Source organism: Ranitomeya imitator, chromosome 4 (genome assembly GCF_032444005.1).
Source record: "Ranitomeya imitator isolate aRanImi1 chromosome 4, aRanImi1.pri, whole genome shotgun sequence".
Lineage (NCBI taxonomy): Eukaryota > Metazoa > Chordata > Amphibia > Anura > Dendrobatidae > Ranitomeya > Ranitomeya imitator.
Window position 1 is genome coordinate 287,567,493 of NC_091285.1, and position 18,121 is coordinate 287,585,613.

The window sequence follows — 18,121 nt, forward strand, 5'->3', positions numbered from 1 at the left end:
GAAGGCCTAACATAACAAACTTGGGCTGGCTGTAGGCACTTTTAAATTGGTTGCAGGGGTACACGGGCAGCAGTGGTCTGGTCAGTGGAAGTCTAGTGGAAGGAGTGACCGCAGACAGGCTTCGAAGGCCTAACATAACAAAATTGGGCTGGCTGTAGGCACTTTTAAATTGGTTCCAGGGGTACATGGGCAGCAGTGTATGGTCAGTGGAAGTCTAGTGGAAGGAGTGACGGCAGACAGTCTTCGAAGGCCTAACATAACAAAATTGGGCTGACTGTAGGCACTTTTAAATTGGTTCCAGGGTAACACGGCCAGCAGTGGCCTGGTCAGTGTAGTAGTTGTAGAAAGAAGGGACCGCAGACAGGCTTCGAAGGCCTAACATAACAAAAATGTCAAAACAATGGTATTGTCAGTGCCAGGCATTGAAGGATGTCAGCGCCTAGACTACACATTGGTGAAGCTGTGAGAGATAATTTTGCTAGTGGTAGAGCACTGTTTGAGCTGGGGGGGGGAACTGTCTTGTGGCCGGCGGTACAGGCACAGGGCCCCTCATATTACAACGGTGTGTCTGACGTTGGGTGCGCACCACCACCGCCAGAGACACTTTATTGTACTATGAGGGACCCAGTGGCAGTGCCGTCGACCAAAAGCGGCCACACCCACCTCTTCAGACAAACAGCACTCTCAAGGGTCCAAGCGCAAAGTGGCGATAGCACGGCCCCGTGTGGGGAGTTTGGCCATTTCGTGAGGTGGAAACATGTCGTATGCTGGACAATCAGGTGAAGAAAATTACGAGATTGGAAAAGTCATTCAGAATAGTCCACAGGCAAGACCTTTTCATAGGAAAGCTAGGTGTCAGCCGGGCAGGGTGGGGCAAAAGATTTTGAAATCCAGTTGTGGTTCATTTTAATGAAGGTTAGATCATCTACATTTTGGGTAGCCAGACGAGTCCTTTTTTCTGTTAGTATTGAACCTGCAGCACTGAATACTCTTTCTGATAGGACACTAGCTGCCGGGCAAGCAAGCTCCTGCAATGCATATTCTGCCAATTCTGGCCAGGTGTCTAATTTGGATGCCCAGTAATCAAATGGGAATGACGGTTGAGGGAGAACGTCGATAAGGGATGAAAAATAGTTTGTAACCATACTGGACAAATGTTGTCTCCTGTCACTTTGAATTGATGCTGCAGTACCTGTCCTGTCTGCGGTCATAGAAAAATCACTCCACAACCTGGTCAGAAAACCCCTCTGGCCAACGCCACTTCTGATTTCTGCCCCTCTAACACCTCTGGTCTGCTGGCCCCTGGAGCTCGTGTGAGAACGATCACGGGCGCTGTGTGCAGGGAATGCCAGAAGCAAACGGTCAACAAGAGTTGATTGTTTTGTTGCTAATATTAGTTCCAAGTTCTCATGTGGCATAATATTTTGCAATTTGCCTTTATAGCGAGGATCAAGGAGGCAGGCCAACCAGTAATCGTCATCGTTCATCATTTTTGTAATGCGTGTGTCCCTTTTGAGGATACGCAAGGCATAATCCGCCATGTGGGCCAAAGTTCCCGTTGTCAAATCTGCGGTTGTGCTTGGTTGAGGGGCAGTTGCAGGCAAATCTACGTCACTTGTGTCCCTCAAAAAACCAGAACCCGGCCTTGCCACGCCACCAATTTCCCGTGCCCCCGGGAAAGCTTCCTCATTAAAAATATACTCATCCCCATCATCCTCCTCATCCTCCACCTCCTCTTCGCCCGGTACCTCGTCATGTACACTGCCCTGACCAGACAATCGCTGACTGTCATCAAGGCTTTCCTCTTCCTCTGGTGCAGACGCCTGATCCTTTATGTGCGTCAAACTTTGCATCAGCAGACGCATTAGGGGGATGCTCATGCTTATTATGGCGTTGTCTGCACTAACCAGCCGTGTGCATTCCTCAAAACACTGAAGGACTTGACACATGTCTTGAATCTTCGACCACTGCACACCTGACAACTCCATGTCTGCCATCCTACTGCCTGCCCGTGTATGTGTATCCTCCCACAAAAACATAACAGCCCGCCTCTGTTCTCACAGTCTCTGAAGCATGTGCAGTGTTGAGTTCCACCTTGTTGCAACGTCTATGATTAGGCGATGCTGGGGAAGGTTCAAAGAACGCTGATAGGTCTGCATACGGCTGGAGTGTACAGGCGAACGGCGGATATGTGCGCAAAGTCCACGCACTTTGAGGAGCAGGTCGGATAACCCCGGATAACTTTTCAGGAAGCACTGCACCACCAGGTTTAAGGTGTGAGCCAGGCAAGGAATGTGTTTCAGTTGGGAAAGGGAGATGGCAGCCATGAAATTCCTTCCGTTATCACTCACTACCTTGCCTGCCTCAAGATCTACAGTGCCCAGCCACGACTGCGTTTCTTGCTGCAAGAACTCGGACAGAACTTCCGCGGTGTGTCTATTGTCGCCCAAACACTTCATAGCCAATACAGCCTGCTGACGTTTGCCAGTAGCTGCCCCATAATGGGAGACCTGGTGTGCAACAGTGGCAGGTGCGGATGGAGTGTTTGTGCGACTGCGGTCTGTGGACGAGCTCTTGCTTCTGCAGGAGGACGAGGAGGAGGAGGAGGAGGAGGGGGTGCGAACGGCTACAGACAACTGTTTACTAGACCGTGGGCTAGGCAGAACTGTCCCAAACTTGCTGTCCCCTGTGGACCCTGAATCCACCACATTTACCCAGTGTGCCGTGATGGACACGTAACGTCCCTGGCCATGCCTACTGGTCCATGCATCTGTTGTCAGGTGCACCTTTGTGCTCACAGATTGCCTGAGTGCATGGACGATGCGCTCTTTAACATGCTGGTGGAGGGCTGGGATGGCTTTTCTGGAAAAAAAGTGTCGACTGGGTAGCTCGTAGCGTGGTACAGCGTAGTCCATCAGGTCTTTGAAAGCTTCGCTTTCAACTAACCGGTAGGGCATCATCTCTAACGAGATTAGTCTAGCTATGTGGGCGTTCAAACCCTGTGTACGCGGATGCGAGGCTAAGTATTTCCTTTTTCTAACCATAGTCTCATGTAGGGTGAGCTGGACTGGAGAGCTGGAGATCGTGGAACTAGCGGGGGTGCCGGTGGACATGGCAGACTGAGAGACGGTGGGAGATGGTATTGTTGCCGCCGGTGCCCTAGATGCAGTGTTTCCTACTACGAAACTGGTGATTCCCTGACCCTGACTGCTTTGGCCTGGCAAAGATACCTGCACAGATACAGCAGGTGGTGCGCTAAATGGTGGTCCTACACTGCCGGAAGGGATGTTGCGTTGATGACTAGCTTCATTGGCCGAGGGTGCAACAACCTTAAGGGACGTTTGGTAGTTAGTCCAAGCTTTCAAATGCATGGTGGTTAAATGTCTATGCATGCAACTAGTATTGAGACTTTTCAGATTCTGACCTCTGCTTAAGGAAGTAGAACATTTTTGACAGATGACTTTGCGCTGATCAATTGGATGTTGTTTAAAAAAATGCCAGACTGCACTCTTTCTAGCATCGGATACCTTTTCAGGCATTGCAGACTGAGCTTTAACCGGATGGCCACGCTGTCCTCCACCAGGTTTTGGCTTTGCCACGCGTTTTGGGCAAGATACGGGCCCGGCAGATGGAACCTGTGGCGATGTTGATGCCTGCTGCGGCCCCTCCTCCTCCTCTGCTTCAGAACTGCTGCCGCCTGCACCCTGTTCCCCCAATGGCTGCCAATCGGGGTCAAGAACTGGGTCATCTAATAACTCTTCTTGTACCTCCTGCGCAACTTCGTCTGTGTCACCGTGTCGTTTGGTGGTATAGCGTTCGTGATGGGGCAACATAGTCTCATCAGGGTCTGATTCTTGATCAGCACCCTGCGAGGGCAATGTTGTGGTCTGAGTCAAAGGACCAGCATAGTAGTCTGGCTGTGGCTGTGCGTCAGTGCACTCCATGTCAGATTCAACTTGTAATGGGCATGGACTGTTAACTGCTTCACTTTCTAAGCCAGGGACGGTATGTGTAAAGAGCTCCATGGAGTAACCCGTTGTGTCGCCTGCTGCATTCTTCTCTGTTGTTGTTTTTGCTGAAGAGGACAAGGAAGTGACTTGTCCCTGACCGTGAACATCCACTAACGACGCGCTGCTTTTACTTTTACCAGTTTCACGAGAGGAGGCAAAAGAGCTAGAGGCTGAGTCAGCAAGATAGCCAAAACTTGCTCTTGCTGCTCCGGCTTTAAAAGCGGTTTTCCTAATCCCAGAAAAGGGAGCGTTCGAGGCCTTGTGTAGCCGGACGACGAACCTGGCTCCACAGCTCCAGACTTAGGTGCAATATTTTTTTCCCCACGACCACCTGATGCTCCACCACTACCACTACCCTCATTACCAGCTGACAATGAACGCCCCCGGCCACGACCTCTTCCACTATACTTCCTCATTGTTTTAAAAACGTAACCAAACTAACGTTATTTGTTGCAGTCACACAACTTACACGGTGAGCTATAACTTCAGTATGATTTAGCTACCCCTTTACAGGTTGGTGAGACCACAGCGAAAATCAGGCCCAATGTTACACACTCTGTTTTTGGTGGCTGCAAATTAGAGAGATGCCCCACACGCAGGACTGTCACTGAAGCACAAATGTTAATATTAATGTCACACTATTATTTTTTTTTTATTTTTATTTTTTTCAGGAACACTTTAGAAACCCCCAAAAAAAAAAAAAAATAGATTTTTGCAGGGAGAATTTAGAAAACAAATGTAACAAACTATATGCTTTCTATGGGCCACTGAGTGAGAGATGACGCACACAGGAATCAGGAGTGGCACACAAGCCCAGAGGCCAATATTTTTCTACCAATGATTGATGGAGTTATTTTCTCTGGTAGATTTTGGAACCCAAATCAAGGAAAAAAAATATAGGCTTTCTATGGACCACAATTGGAGAGAGAGAGAGAGAGAGAGAGAGAGAGAGATGGCACACCCAGGAGTCAAGACTGGCACACAAGCAGAAAGGCCAATATTAATCTCCCATTTTTTGGGGGGGTTTGTTGTTTTTTTTTTTTTTTTTTTCAGGGAGACTTTAGAAAAAAAAATAATAAAAAAAATATGATTTTATCAGGAAGAATTTAGAAACCAAATAAAATAAAATGATTTTTTCAGGGAGAATTTATAAAACAAATAAAAACAAAAATAGGCGTTCTATGGCCCACTGACTGAGAGATGACGCACACAGGAGTCAGGAGTGGCACACAAGCCCAGAGGCCAATATTTTTCTACCAATGATTGATGTAGTTATTTTCTCTGGTAGATTTTGGAACCCAAATCAAGGAAAAAAAATATAGGCTTTCTATGGACCACAATTGGAGAGAGAGAGAGAGAGAGAGAGAGAGAGATGGCACACCCAGGAGTCAAGACTGGCACACAAGCAGAAAGGCCAATATTAATCTCCCACTGTTTTTTTTGGTTGTTTTTTTTTTTTTTTTTTCAGGGAGACTTTAGAAAAAAAAATAATAAAAAAAATATGATTTTATCAGGAAGAATTTAGAAACCAAATAAAATAAAATGATTTTTTCAGGAAGAATTTATAAAACAAATAAAACCAAAAATAGGCGTTCTATGGCCCACTGACTGAGAGATGACGCACACAGGAGTCAAGACTGGCACACAAGCAGAAAGGCCAATATTAATCTCCCACTGTTTTTTTTTTTTTTTTTCAGGGAGACTTTAGAAAAAAAAATAATAAAAAAAATATGATTTTATCAGGAAGAATTTAGAAACCAAATAAAATAAAATGATTTTTTCAGGGAGAATTTATAAAACTAATAAAACAAAAAATAGGCGTTCTATGGCCCACTGAGTGAGAGATGACGCACACAGGAGTCAAGACTGGCACACAAGCAGAAAGGCCAATATTAATCCCCCACTGTTTTTTTTGTTTGTTTTTTTTTTTGTTTTGTTTTTTTCAGGGAGACTTTAGAAAAAAAAATAATAAAAAAAATATGATTTTATCAGGAAGAATTTAGAAACCAAATAAAATAAAATGATTTTTTCAGGGAGAATTTAGAAAACAAATAAAACCAAAAATAGGCGTTCTATGGCCCACTGACTGAGAGAGAGAGAGAGAGAGAGATGGCACGCTTAGTACTGGCACACAAGCCCAAAGGGCAATATTAATCTCCCTTTTTTTTTCAGGGAGAATTTCTAAAACCCCAAAAAAAAAAAAAATAGGCTTTCTATGGCCCACTATTTGTGAGAGAGATGGGACGCTCAGGACTGGCACAGATGGCACGCTCAGGACTGGCACAGAAGCCCAGAGGCCAATATTAATCTCTCTTTTTTTCTGGGAGAATTTATAAAACCAAAAAAATATTTAAATAGGCTTTCTATGGCCCACTATTTGTGAGAGAGATGGCACGCTCAGGACTGGCACAGATGGCACGCTCACAACTGGCACACAAGCCCAGAGGCCAATATTAATCTCCCTTTTTTTCAGGGAGAATTTATAAAACCAAAAAAAAAATTAAATAGGCTTTCTATGGCCCACTATTTGTGAGAGAGATGGCACGCTCAGGACTGGCACAGATGGCACGCTCACAACTGGCACACAAGCCCAGAGGCCAATATTAATCTCCCTTTTTTCAGGGAAAATTTATAAAACCAAAAAAAAAATTAAATAGGCTTTCTATGGCCCACTATTTGTGAGAGAGATGGCACGCTCACAACTGGCACAGATGGCACGCTCACAACTGGCACACAAGCCCAGAGGCCAATATTAATCTCCCTTTTTTCAGGGAAAATTTATAAAACCAAAAAAAAAATTAAATAGGCTTTCTATGGCCCACTATTTGTGAGAGAGATGGCACGCTCAGGACTGGCACAGATGGCACGCTCACAACTGGCACACAACCCCAGAGGCCAATATTAATCTCCCTTTTTTTCAGGGAGAATTTATAAAACCAAAAAAAAAAATTAAATAGGCTTTCTATGGCCCACTATTTGTGAGAGAGATGGCACGCTCAGGGCTGGCACAGATGGCACGCTCACAACTGGCACACAAGCCCAGAGGCCAATATTAATCTCCCTTTTTTCAGGGAAAATTTATAAAACCAAAAAAAAAATTAAATAGGCTTTCTATGGCCCACTATTTGTGAGAGAGATGGCACGCTCAGGACTGGCACAGATGGCACGCTCACAACTGGCACACAAGCCCAGAGGCCAATATTAATCTCCCTTTTTTTCAGGGAGAATTTATAAAACCAAAAAAAAAATTAAATAGGCTTTCTATGGCCCACTATTTGTGAGAGAGATGGCACGCTCAGGGCTGGCACAGATGGCACGCTCAGGACTGGCACACAAGCCCAGAGGCCAATATTAATCTCCCTTTTTTTCAGGGAGAATTTATAAAACCCCAAAAAAAATAAAATAGGCTTTCTATGGCCCACTATTTGTGAGAGAGATGGCACACTCAGGACTGGCACACAAGCCCAAAGGCTAATATTAATCTCCCACTGTATTTTTATCAGGGAGAATTTATACACCCCACAAAAAAAAATACAGAAAAATGAAAAGGCTTTCTATCGCCCACTATGTGAGAGAGATGGCACACACAGGGATGGCACTCTAGCAGAAATGCCAAATTGCCAATCTTAATCTCCCACCAAAAAAAAAAAAAACAGGGAATGTCCTACAATTACTATCTCCCTGCCTGCAGTAATCTCAGCCAGGTATGGCAGGCAGCAATAAGGAGTGGACTGATGCACAAATCAAATAAAAAGTGTGGACAAACAAAAAAGATAGCTGTGCAGAAAGGAAGGAACAAGAGGATTTGTGCTTTGAAAAAAGCAGTTGGTTTGCACAGCGGCGTACACACAGCAATGCAGCTATCAGGGAGCCTTCTAGGGCAGCCCAATGAGCTACAGCGCTGAGGGGGAAAAAAAAAAAAAAAACTTCCACTGTCCCTGCACACCGAGGGTGGTGTTGGACAGTGCAAATCGCTGCAGCACAAGCGGTTTTGTGGTTAATGGACCCTGCCTAACGCTATCCCTGCTTCTGACAAAGCGGCAGCAACCTCTCCCTAAGCTCAGATCAGCAGCAGTAAGATGGCGGTCGGCGGGAACGCCTCTTTATAGCCCCTGTGACGTCGCAGACAGCAAGCCAATCACTGCAATGCCCTTCTCAAAGATGGTGGGGACCAGGACCTATGTCATCACGCTGCCCACACTCTGCGTTTACCTTCATTGGCTGAGAAATGGCGCTTTTCGCGTCATTGAAACGCGACTTTGGCGCGAAAGTCGCGTACCGCATGGCCGACCCCGCACAGGGGTCGGATCGGGTTTCATGAAACCCCGACTTAGCCAAAAGTCGGCGACTTTTGAAAATGTTCGACCCGTTTCGCTCAACCCTAATCACAGGTCTTTTTCAAGCATACAAAACAGTGCAGCACAGTAGGTTTCAATAGTATACCCAATTAGACAGAACAGTGATCAAAATTCCGGGCTCCACTCCCAGATATATCCACCCTTGTCGTCTTTATATGTGAGAATGCCCTGATCTGCTGTTTTGTCCTTTTTGAAGAGTGCTTGGAACTAACCCTACACATTTGTTATCCATAAAATAGGTCATTAATATAAGATTGGTTGGGGTCCCACAACAGGCAACCCCACGATCAGCTTTTATTTGATCTAATGGCAGTCAAATCATAAAAAACCCCAACAATTTAATTGGACTCATTCAATGTGTAGCAGCAGCTGCCAAGTACTGCAGAATGACCCCTATGACAAGATTAAGGAGTATACAGTTTTTCCCTATGGCAGGTGCTGGGTGTTTGTCCCCCACCAATCTGATACAGATATTGTATTAGGATACTGTGCCCAGACAACCCCTTTAATCACCAATTTACATGACTGAGGATGGTCCATTAATGTCCGCAGGTTAAGTCCACATCCGAAATGGTTAGACTTCTGCCAGCTAAAATAACCCATTAATTGGTAGTGGAATTACATGAATTCTGTCTGGACTGGAATCCATAGCATATTCATGGCAGAATCTGTAATACGTGAATATGGCTTCAGAGGGAAAAATCTCTAAAACTGTATAAAATAATAATAGATTTTATTACTAGAGAGCAATAATTTTGTAAACATAATTAAATAGTATTGTAATATTTCAGTGAACATTACTTATTTTGATTCCATGAAGTGTGCAGTAAAACGGCTTGGGATAATTAATTTAAAAGGAAGGTTATTAATCTCAATTAGGATGCAGCTCATTAAGAGGCATTGACCACATAACATTTAGAGATTAAGGGCTTGCATTTTTTTTATTGTTTCCTTCCTGAACATAATTACTTATATCCAAACACTAATTAAAACTACTTTAATTGTCATCACACATTTCAGATGTACCTTACAAAGTCATGTTACTAGTGTAGTGAAATAGGGGCATGACCATAAGCTTTCAGAAAACTGAAATCATTTTTAGAAATAGAGACCTGATTTAGAAAGTACAGAAATTGTGCTGATTCATATCCTGCAGTTTCTGTTCTACTGAAGATGGAAAACATATATTACTGTATGCCGTTACTTTCCAGTGTATTGCCATCAAAAACTGCAATACATGATCTAATCATTTGCCAAATTTAGTTTTTTAGATATTTTTGTACATTTTAGTTGTTCAATTTCTATACCTGAATAAGATTCTGCTATTTAGTTAAAAGAGTTTTTCCAGTCTTAGTGTTCAAGTCTAAAACTCTATAAAACATGCAAGAGTTCAACAGGATACACATAAGGTTTTCGCATTTATGAGGGGAAAGATAGCCAACTACACCCATCAGGATGTCCTTCTTATCTGGGTACAAGAAAGATATATATCTTGGTACCACGTTAGCCAGTAAATAGAAAAATATTTAGAATTGAGAGTCCTCAGTGGTTGATAGTTGATACCTTTTAATGGCTAACTGAAAAGATGGTAACAAATTGCAAGCTTTCGAGACTACTCTGGTCTCTTCATCAGGCACAGACTAAAGCAAATTCTGAAGAATCACATATTTATACACAACACAGCACAGAACTGTCATTATGGGAGAGTGATAAGTGATAAACAGTTGTGTCCATAAATATTAGAAAGTTCCTAGATTAGGAGGGAATGTTTTGTTGTCCTCTGATTGGGGTCTGGTTCTGTTATAATGACCCTACATGGTCTGAAGTGCAAATTCCTCAACTGATGTAAAAAGACATAAATCCATGCGACACATTCATTTCTGCACTAAGTTTGTCAAAGGGTGTCATAAATTTATACTCCCAAATTCTCCTGTCTCTCTTAGATTTGAAGTTACCTTTTAATACAAGTAATTTCAGGTCCATGGTGCTATGATCAGGCATACAAAAATGTTTGTTCCATAATGACAGTTCTATGCTGTGTTGTGTATAAATATGTGATTCTTCAGAATTTGCTTTAGTTTGTGCCTGATGAAGAGACCTGAGTAGTCTCGAAAGCTTGCAATTTGTTACCATCTTTTCAGTTAGCCATTAAAAGGTATCAACCACTGAGGACTCTCAATTCTAAATATTTTTCTTATCTGGGGACATCTGGAAAAATCGTTTAGGAGCTGATAAGTCCAGTTAAAAAAAAAAGGCTATAATCTGTATATTGACAATTACTACACCAGCATACCACTATTTAAAAGTCTTGTTGAACTCAACATAGAGGCTTTTGGGACCATTCATAAAAACCATTAAGGGTTTCACAATCATTGGTCAACAAAAGGTTCCAATAGGGGCAGTCAGGGGCTTTATGTAATGGAGAGCTGCTTATCCTCTACTAGTATTGAAGCATAAGAAAGATATTTTTTTATCCTCAGTTTGATCCACACAGATTCCACAAGGGCTATTGTAGAACTAGGATCCACTACTCCAAAACAAAAACCTGTGTCAGTCATTGAATGCAACAAATGCATGCTGGGTGTGGACCTTGCGGAACAGGTTTTACAGCCATACCAGGTATCCAGAAAATAATTTACCTAGTACAAAAAGTTAGTTATTTACTTGTTTTAGGTGGTCACCTATAATTATTTTGTGAAAAAAAATCAGGAAATTCAGATACTTTCCTGGATTAACAGGAAAAAGTCATTGAAAATCTTGTTTTTGCAAATGTTGGCCCCGCTCATCCATTAGAATCAGAAGATGTCAAAAGATAACTGAGCGACATTTTATTGCACTCATTCCAGGAACAGAAACAAGAAAGAACCCCCAGAGAAGATGTCGTGTATGCTCCAAGAGAGGAATGAGATGTGATACCCGATAGTGAATGACAAGTTCGAGTAGAGCTCGCTTATCAAAACTTAAACTGTGCACAATATATTGGGCACTATAATGGCATATTTGCCATTTTTGCTCTAAAACATCCACTGCGTGCTTGTTTCTGGAAGTCATCCATGGGGTGAAAATAGTCACTTCACCCGTTAATGCAGGGCTCCCCAACCTGTAGCTCGGGAGCCACATGTGGCTCGCGGCCCCATGAATTGTGGCTCGCGACTGTCTGCCAGCTTGATGGATTAGGTCCAGGTCTAGCAAACAGGTATGAAGACCACATCTCAAAATGGTGAATTTTGTGAGTAGCCCTGCACAGAATTGCAGATCTAGATGCACATTTACTGGTCTTAGGGGTTTAGAGATGTTTTAGGTATGGTACGCTGGAGGTTTGTACTACCTGTTAGAGGAGGTGCTCAAAGCTGGATGTGACAGTGTGTTGGGAGAATACTGAATGGGGGTATTGTGGGAACCCCTGGATATCAGTGTACTGCTCTGGAGTGATTTCTGTGGAAAAGCTTCGGTTATCATTATACCTCTAATGGGGGCTTTGGTTGACACTACTTTGAAGAAGGTGGGAGCTGGATGTGGCTCGCGACCCTCTCTCAGTGCTGAATGTGGCTCACGACCCTCTCTTTAAGCTAAATGAGGCTCTCAAGGTCAGAAAGGTTGGGGACCACTGCGTTAATGCATTCCAAGAGGGGTGTAATTTCCAAAATGGGGTCACTTCAGGGGGATTTTGCTGTTCTGGCACTTAGTGGCTCTGCAAATGGAGTCCACAAACTATGCTAAGAAAATCTGTGCTCCAATAGTCAACTAGCACTTCTTCCTTCCTCAGTCCTGCTGCCTTGACAAACAGTACAGCCACATGTGGGGTATTGCAAACATTGTTAGACAAATGGCTACTTTTACATATTTTCCATGTTTAAATGTAAAATCTAGGGTTAAAATAAAATTTTAGTGGTAAAAATGTAATTTTTTTTCTTCACCACTCAACGATATAAAATTCTATGAAACAGCGGTGGTGTCAGCATGATTACTGCACTACTGGATGAATTTATTCAAGGGAGTAGGCTGTAAAATTGGGTCATTTATAGGCGATTCTGCTGTTCTGGCACCTCAGAGTCTCTGCCAATGTGACATGTCACCCACAAACAATTCTAGCAAAATCTGCTCTCCGATATTGCACTCCTTCTCTTCTGAGCTTTGTAATGTGGCTGAAATCTAGTTTCCAACCACATATGGGATATTGGCATACTCTGGATAAATTGCACAATTTACTGTAGGGTCAATTTTCTCTTTTTACCCTCGTGAAAATAAGAAATTTGAAGCTAAATCAACTTTTACATGAAAAAATCATAATATTTCATTTTCAGGGCATCAAGATGGTCATCACAACAGCAGATGGATTCTTCAAGTAGTGTAATTTCCGAACTAGGATAACTTGTGGGGGGTGTTAATCATCTGGATTTTCCCGCTGCATGGGATGGATCCCAGGTTGTGTCCAGTGCTGTGGTCTCCCATTCGGTCCTGGCCACTGGGACTGCTGCTCAGCATGGACGTCAGTCCCAGCATCTTGCTCAGGCTCGTGCCACACATTTGTTTACTGCTGTCTCTCCAGTCAAGTCTATGATAACCAGTGTATTGCACGTGCTGCATTGCATACTGAAGTCTGTCCAGAAATTACTTTACTGAGCATGTCTGTGATGTGGCGCCTTCTCATTGGTGCTCGAACATCGCCTGCTCTGGTGATGTGTCAGCTCTGGATTGGCCCACAGGTGATATCAGTGTGAGTGTTTGGGGTGGAGCTTTGGGTATCAAAGGCTCCCAGTGACAGCGAGGGGGGTTGGGGTGCACTAGTATCATTTATGTTCAGCTATGTGAGAGGAGACTCTACCACTCTGCCTGCAAGTCTTGAATGTCTGTCTAGTTTTGGGACTGTACACTTAGGTAAGCAGCTAGTGTCAGTGGGGGTAATTAGCCGCTTGGCTTAGCATCTGGTTCCTACAGGTGTGCGGTTAGCACAGTAGAGTTCCAGAGCAAGCACAACTCTACTCAGGGTATTAAGCACAGAGCATCTGTTCTGTTTCTGTGTGCGAGTGACACAGCTCAGTTGCTGAGCATTGCTTTTATTTCTGTGTGCGACTGACACAGCTCTGTTGCAGAGGATCTCTTTCGTTTCTGTGTGCGAGTGGCACAGCTCTGTTGCAGAGCATCTCTTTTGTTACTGTGTGTGCGTGACACAGCTCAGTTGCAGAGCATCTCTTTCATTTCTGTGTGTTCAAGTAATCGTTCGCCGTGTGTTCCATCATTGTACTCTAGCAGCAATTTTCCATCTCTGAATGGTGGCCCCCAGTTGCGATTCTGCTTTATTTTATTTAGTGCAATCCGCCAACAGGGGGTTTCCACTGTTTAGGTTTTCCACACACATTTTCTCCTTTTACACTTATGAAAATGAAAACCTTGGGGCTAAAATAAAATTTCCACATTGCTTTAATTCCTGTGAAGCACCTGAAGGGTTAATAAACTTCTTGAATGTGGTTTTGACCACTTTGATGGGTGCAGTTTTTAGAATTGTCACATTTGGGTATTTTTTGTCATAAAGGCCCCTCAAAGTCACTTCAAACATTGAAGCGGTCCCTAAAAAAATGGATTTATAAATTTTGTTGGAAAAATTCTAACTTCCTAACAAAACTAAATTATGTTTCAAAAGTTATGCCAATGTAAAGTAGACATGTTGGAATTGTTGTTTATTAACTATTTTGTGCTACATAACTCTCTGGTTTAAGGGCATAAAAATTACAGGTTTGAAAATTACAAACTTTTGGCCAAATTTCTGATATTTTCACAAATAAATGCAAAACATATTGTCCTAAATTTATCACTAAACATGAAGTACAATTTGTCATGAAAAAACGTTCTCAGAACGCTGAAGCGTTCCAGAGTTACTGCCTCATAAAGTGACACAAAGTGGTCAGAATTGAAAAAATTGACCTTGTCACGAAGGTAAAAACAGGCTCTGGAGCGAAATGGTTAATTATTTATTTTGGTGCTAATGAGCTGCATGTACGAAATCCTCCATTTCTCTCTCTCATGTCTCCTTTTTCCCTCTTTAATGTTTCGGCAATCAGTCGTATATTACCTAATAGTGTCTCAGGATGGGAACGTTCCTCATATTTTATTAGTTTGCAAGAAACAATCTGGATGGCAAACAAAACATAAAACAAGTGTTGTTTTAGTAGAGAACTATTTGTCTGTTCGCATGGTCCCCCAGGACAGGTTGTTGGCTGCATAAAAATACAAGGCTGCCTATGCAGTGTCTAACTTAACGTAGATCTATTTCCAAATGCAAGCGGTGATAAATGGAGGCTGTTGGTTGTATTATGGATACTTGGACATTTTATAGTTCTTAAATGAATATCATTCTGGCCAGCAGCAAGGCATAAAACTCCATATTAATGTAGGAAATAACAAATGAAACAGCTGGTAGGCTGAAGAGAAAACGCGTGGAAACATCAACAGAAACTCTTTCAGCTTCTAAATCATTATATTTTTAAGCAACCAATGTGAAAACATAAACTGGAAATAAAAATAAGACCGTATATCCAGAATTATGAATTTATGAAGAGTGTAAAAAATATGAATATTGTTGGCACAGTCTTAATATTTCATGTATTACCATAGTATGACTTGTCTAACAATATGAAACAGAACAAAGTGGAATATTTTCATATTTGCTGGATTTTAGTATTATATTTCTGAAAAATAAAACTGAATAGCAAAATAACAAACCCATAATTCTGCCATCCCAGACACAATATTTTTGACCTTACATAGAAATCAAGATTGATATGTGCATCAGCCCTATTGGTTAACTCTGCTTAAGTAGTAAGGGTAAGGGCTCGTGCACATGGCCGATTTTCTCGTACGAGTGCTATCTGTGGTTTTCATGGATAGCACTCGTACCTTTGATATTCTGAGGCTGCGATCATGTCCAATGCAAGTCTGCGGGGGCGTGAAAACAATTGGATGACATTAAAGGGAACCTGTCACCTCGAAAATCGCAGGTGAGGTAAGCCCACCGTCATCAGGGGCTTATCTACAGCATTCTGTAATGCTGTAGATAAGCCCCCGATGTTACCTGAAAGAGGAGAAAAAGACGTTCGATTATACTCACCCAGGAGCGGTCCCGCTGCTGGTCCGGTCGGATGGGTGTCTCTGGTCCGCTGCGGCGCCTCCCATCTTCATTCCAAGACGTCCTCTTCTGATCTTCAGCCACGGCTCCGGCGCAGGCGTACTTTGTCTGCCCTATTGAGTGCAGAACAAAGTACTGCAGTGCGCAGGCGCCGGAAAGGTCAGAGAGGCTCGGCGCCTGCGCACTGCAGTACTTTACCATTTAAACACAAAAAAGGTCTATTATGTATAGTTGTATTACATTATAGGAAGAAGAATCCAGTACAGAATATAATCCACTTGCAGTTTTTTGGAACATTAATATTTTTCTAATACAGATTTATGACCATTTGATTTTGTTCTCCACAGCCCTTATATTATAACTGAATTCATGGGCATCAGGAATGAGAGCTTTATGAAGGTTGCAGCAGTTGGAACATGGATGGGAGACTTTGTTACAGCTTGGATGGTAAGATGTACAGTATCTTGTCATATGTCATTAAGGCATGCCAAAAAAAAATTGCATGAGTGGTTATCCCAAAAATTGCTAGACTTAAAATGCCCTTTTTGTTCTGCACTGTATGGCATATTAATCCTTGGCATGTGTAAGCGCAGTAGGTCTCCATACTCTTCTATGAGTGCCATAATAAGGTTCTTTAACCCCTTCATGACGTGGCCACGGGTTGGCTTTCATAGGAGATCTGCAAAGACAAGCACGGGGGACTTCTGCAGACCACTGGCTGTTATGCCAACCAGCGATGAGCGAGTGTACTCATTGCTTGGGTTTTCCAGAGCACGCTCGGGTTACCTCTGAGTATTTATGACTGCTCGGAGATTTAGTTTTCATCGCGGCAGCTGAATGATTTACAGCTACTAGCCAGGCTGAGTACATGTGGGGGTAACATGCCTGGTTGCTAGGGAATCCCCACATGTAATCAAGCTCGCTAATAGCTGTAAATCATTCAGCTGCCACGATGAAAACTAAATCTCCGAGCAGTCATAAATACTCAGAGGTCACCCGAGCGTGCTCTGGAAAACCCGAGCAACGAGTACACTCGCTCATCACTAATGCCAACCCATTAGTGCCGTGCGATCATGTGACAAGGCCACTGATAGGCGGGGTTTGTAACGTATTTCTGGTAAGCACAAGTTACTTGACGCTGTGAGAGATTGACGGCAGCTTTTAACATGTCAACAGCCACAGGTTGATCGCTTTTCCACCAGCGACTGTTAGGGGCACTTGACAGCTGATCAAATCAGCTGTCATGGGCCTGAAAAGATGCATGCCCAATGCCACAGCCCACATCAAGCGCCGGGAGACATACTATGATTTATCTATACATCATAGGTCGTGTAGGGGTTAAAACTCGGACACTCACGCAGTACAGCTCTATCAGTGCCATTTTCTTGCATAGCCTTAAACATAAAATGGATAAAAGCAGAAGTACACATTAACTTCAGATAGAAGACATTATGATTTGACTACTTGCAATTGAGTATATGCTTTTACCGTTACCTATCAAATAAAAATTTTCTGTAGGCCTTTATGCTCCTGATTTGTAACATAAACATGTACCAAATGGTCTCAAAATTAACAAGCAGATGCATGCAAAATTGAAAACCCCAACTAATTAAAGGGCATGCATAGGACCAAGATAAATCCATAATTAATGTACACTAAACCAAAATATTTTAAACACACGCACAGGAAAAATAGAACAAGGCAAAATACCGGGCGGACACAGTAAACTTTATTAAAGTTAATTGCATTCAAAATGTACAACAACGAATTACATTGCAATAAGTAGAACCAGATACGGCCACAGGTAAGAAAATGTGAAAAATAAAGACCGAATAACAGAATGCCCACTGCACCAGACATTCGTTTCGCATAGCATACAGCTCTGGCAAAAATTAAGAGACCGCTGCAAATTGTTCAGTTTGTCTGATTTGTCTCTTTATAGGTACAGTATATTTTTGAGTGAAATGTAAATTGTTTTTTTTTTATTTTATAAACTTCTGACATCTCTCTGAATTGCCAGTCAAATAATGTTGTACTTTTTTTCTGAAAAGGAGGAATGGTCAAAATTAAAAAGAACCCAGTGCTTTCAGACCTCAAAGAAAACAAGTTCATAATCATTTAGAAATGACAATACTAATGTTTTAACTCAGGAAGAGTTCAGAAATCAATATTTTGTGGAATAACCATGATCTTTAATCACAGCTTTCATGCGTGATTTGATGCGTTTACACAAGGAAAATGCTGCAGTCAAATGATGATGTCATCATAAATAATGTATTCAATGACAAACAAATTAGTTATCTTTTATCGTTGGAGATCTGACAATTTTATACTGGGCAATAATGACGAGCAAACATTTTTCTGATAATTATCGGCACATAGGACATATATTTAGTTCTATACTTAATTCTTTGTGTTATTCTATACTACACTTGTAGTGTTATTTTGACAAAAGAGATAAGACGATGCATATATCTGGGCAAACATGTTTCAGCAGGTATGGAAATGAGGAAATCAGTGGTGGCAGATGGACCCTATGTGCTGTCAATTCATATACATCGGCCTTTAATTTATGTTGTGTAGTTAAGTTTATCAGATGTTCTCTTCTAGCAGGACCACAGATGGAGGAA

At 42.4% G+C, this 18,121-nt stretch overlaps 1 protein-coding gene across 1 annotated transcript in view; it reads left to right on the forward strand.

Moving 5' to 3' along the window:
• The window catches only part of TMEM117 (transmembrane protein 117), a 629,598-nt gene that overhangs the window by 267,256 nt on the left and 344,221 nt on the right, over positions 1–18,121 (forward strand). The window contains exon 4 of the mRNA XM_069764733.1: positions 15,839–15,938. Within this exon, the coding sequence (XP_069620834.1) occupies positions 15,839–15,938 (100 nt within the window). The remainder of the gene's footprint in view (positions 1–15,838; positions 15,939–18,121) is intronic.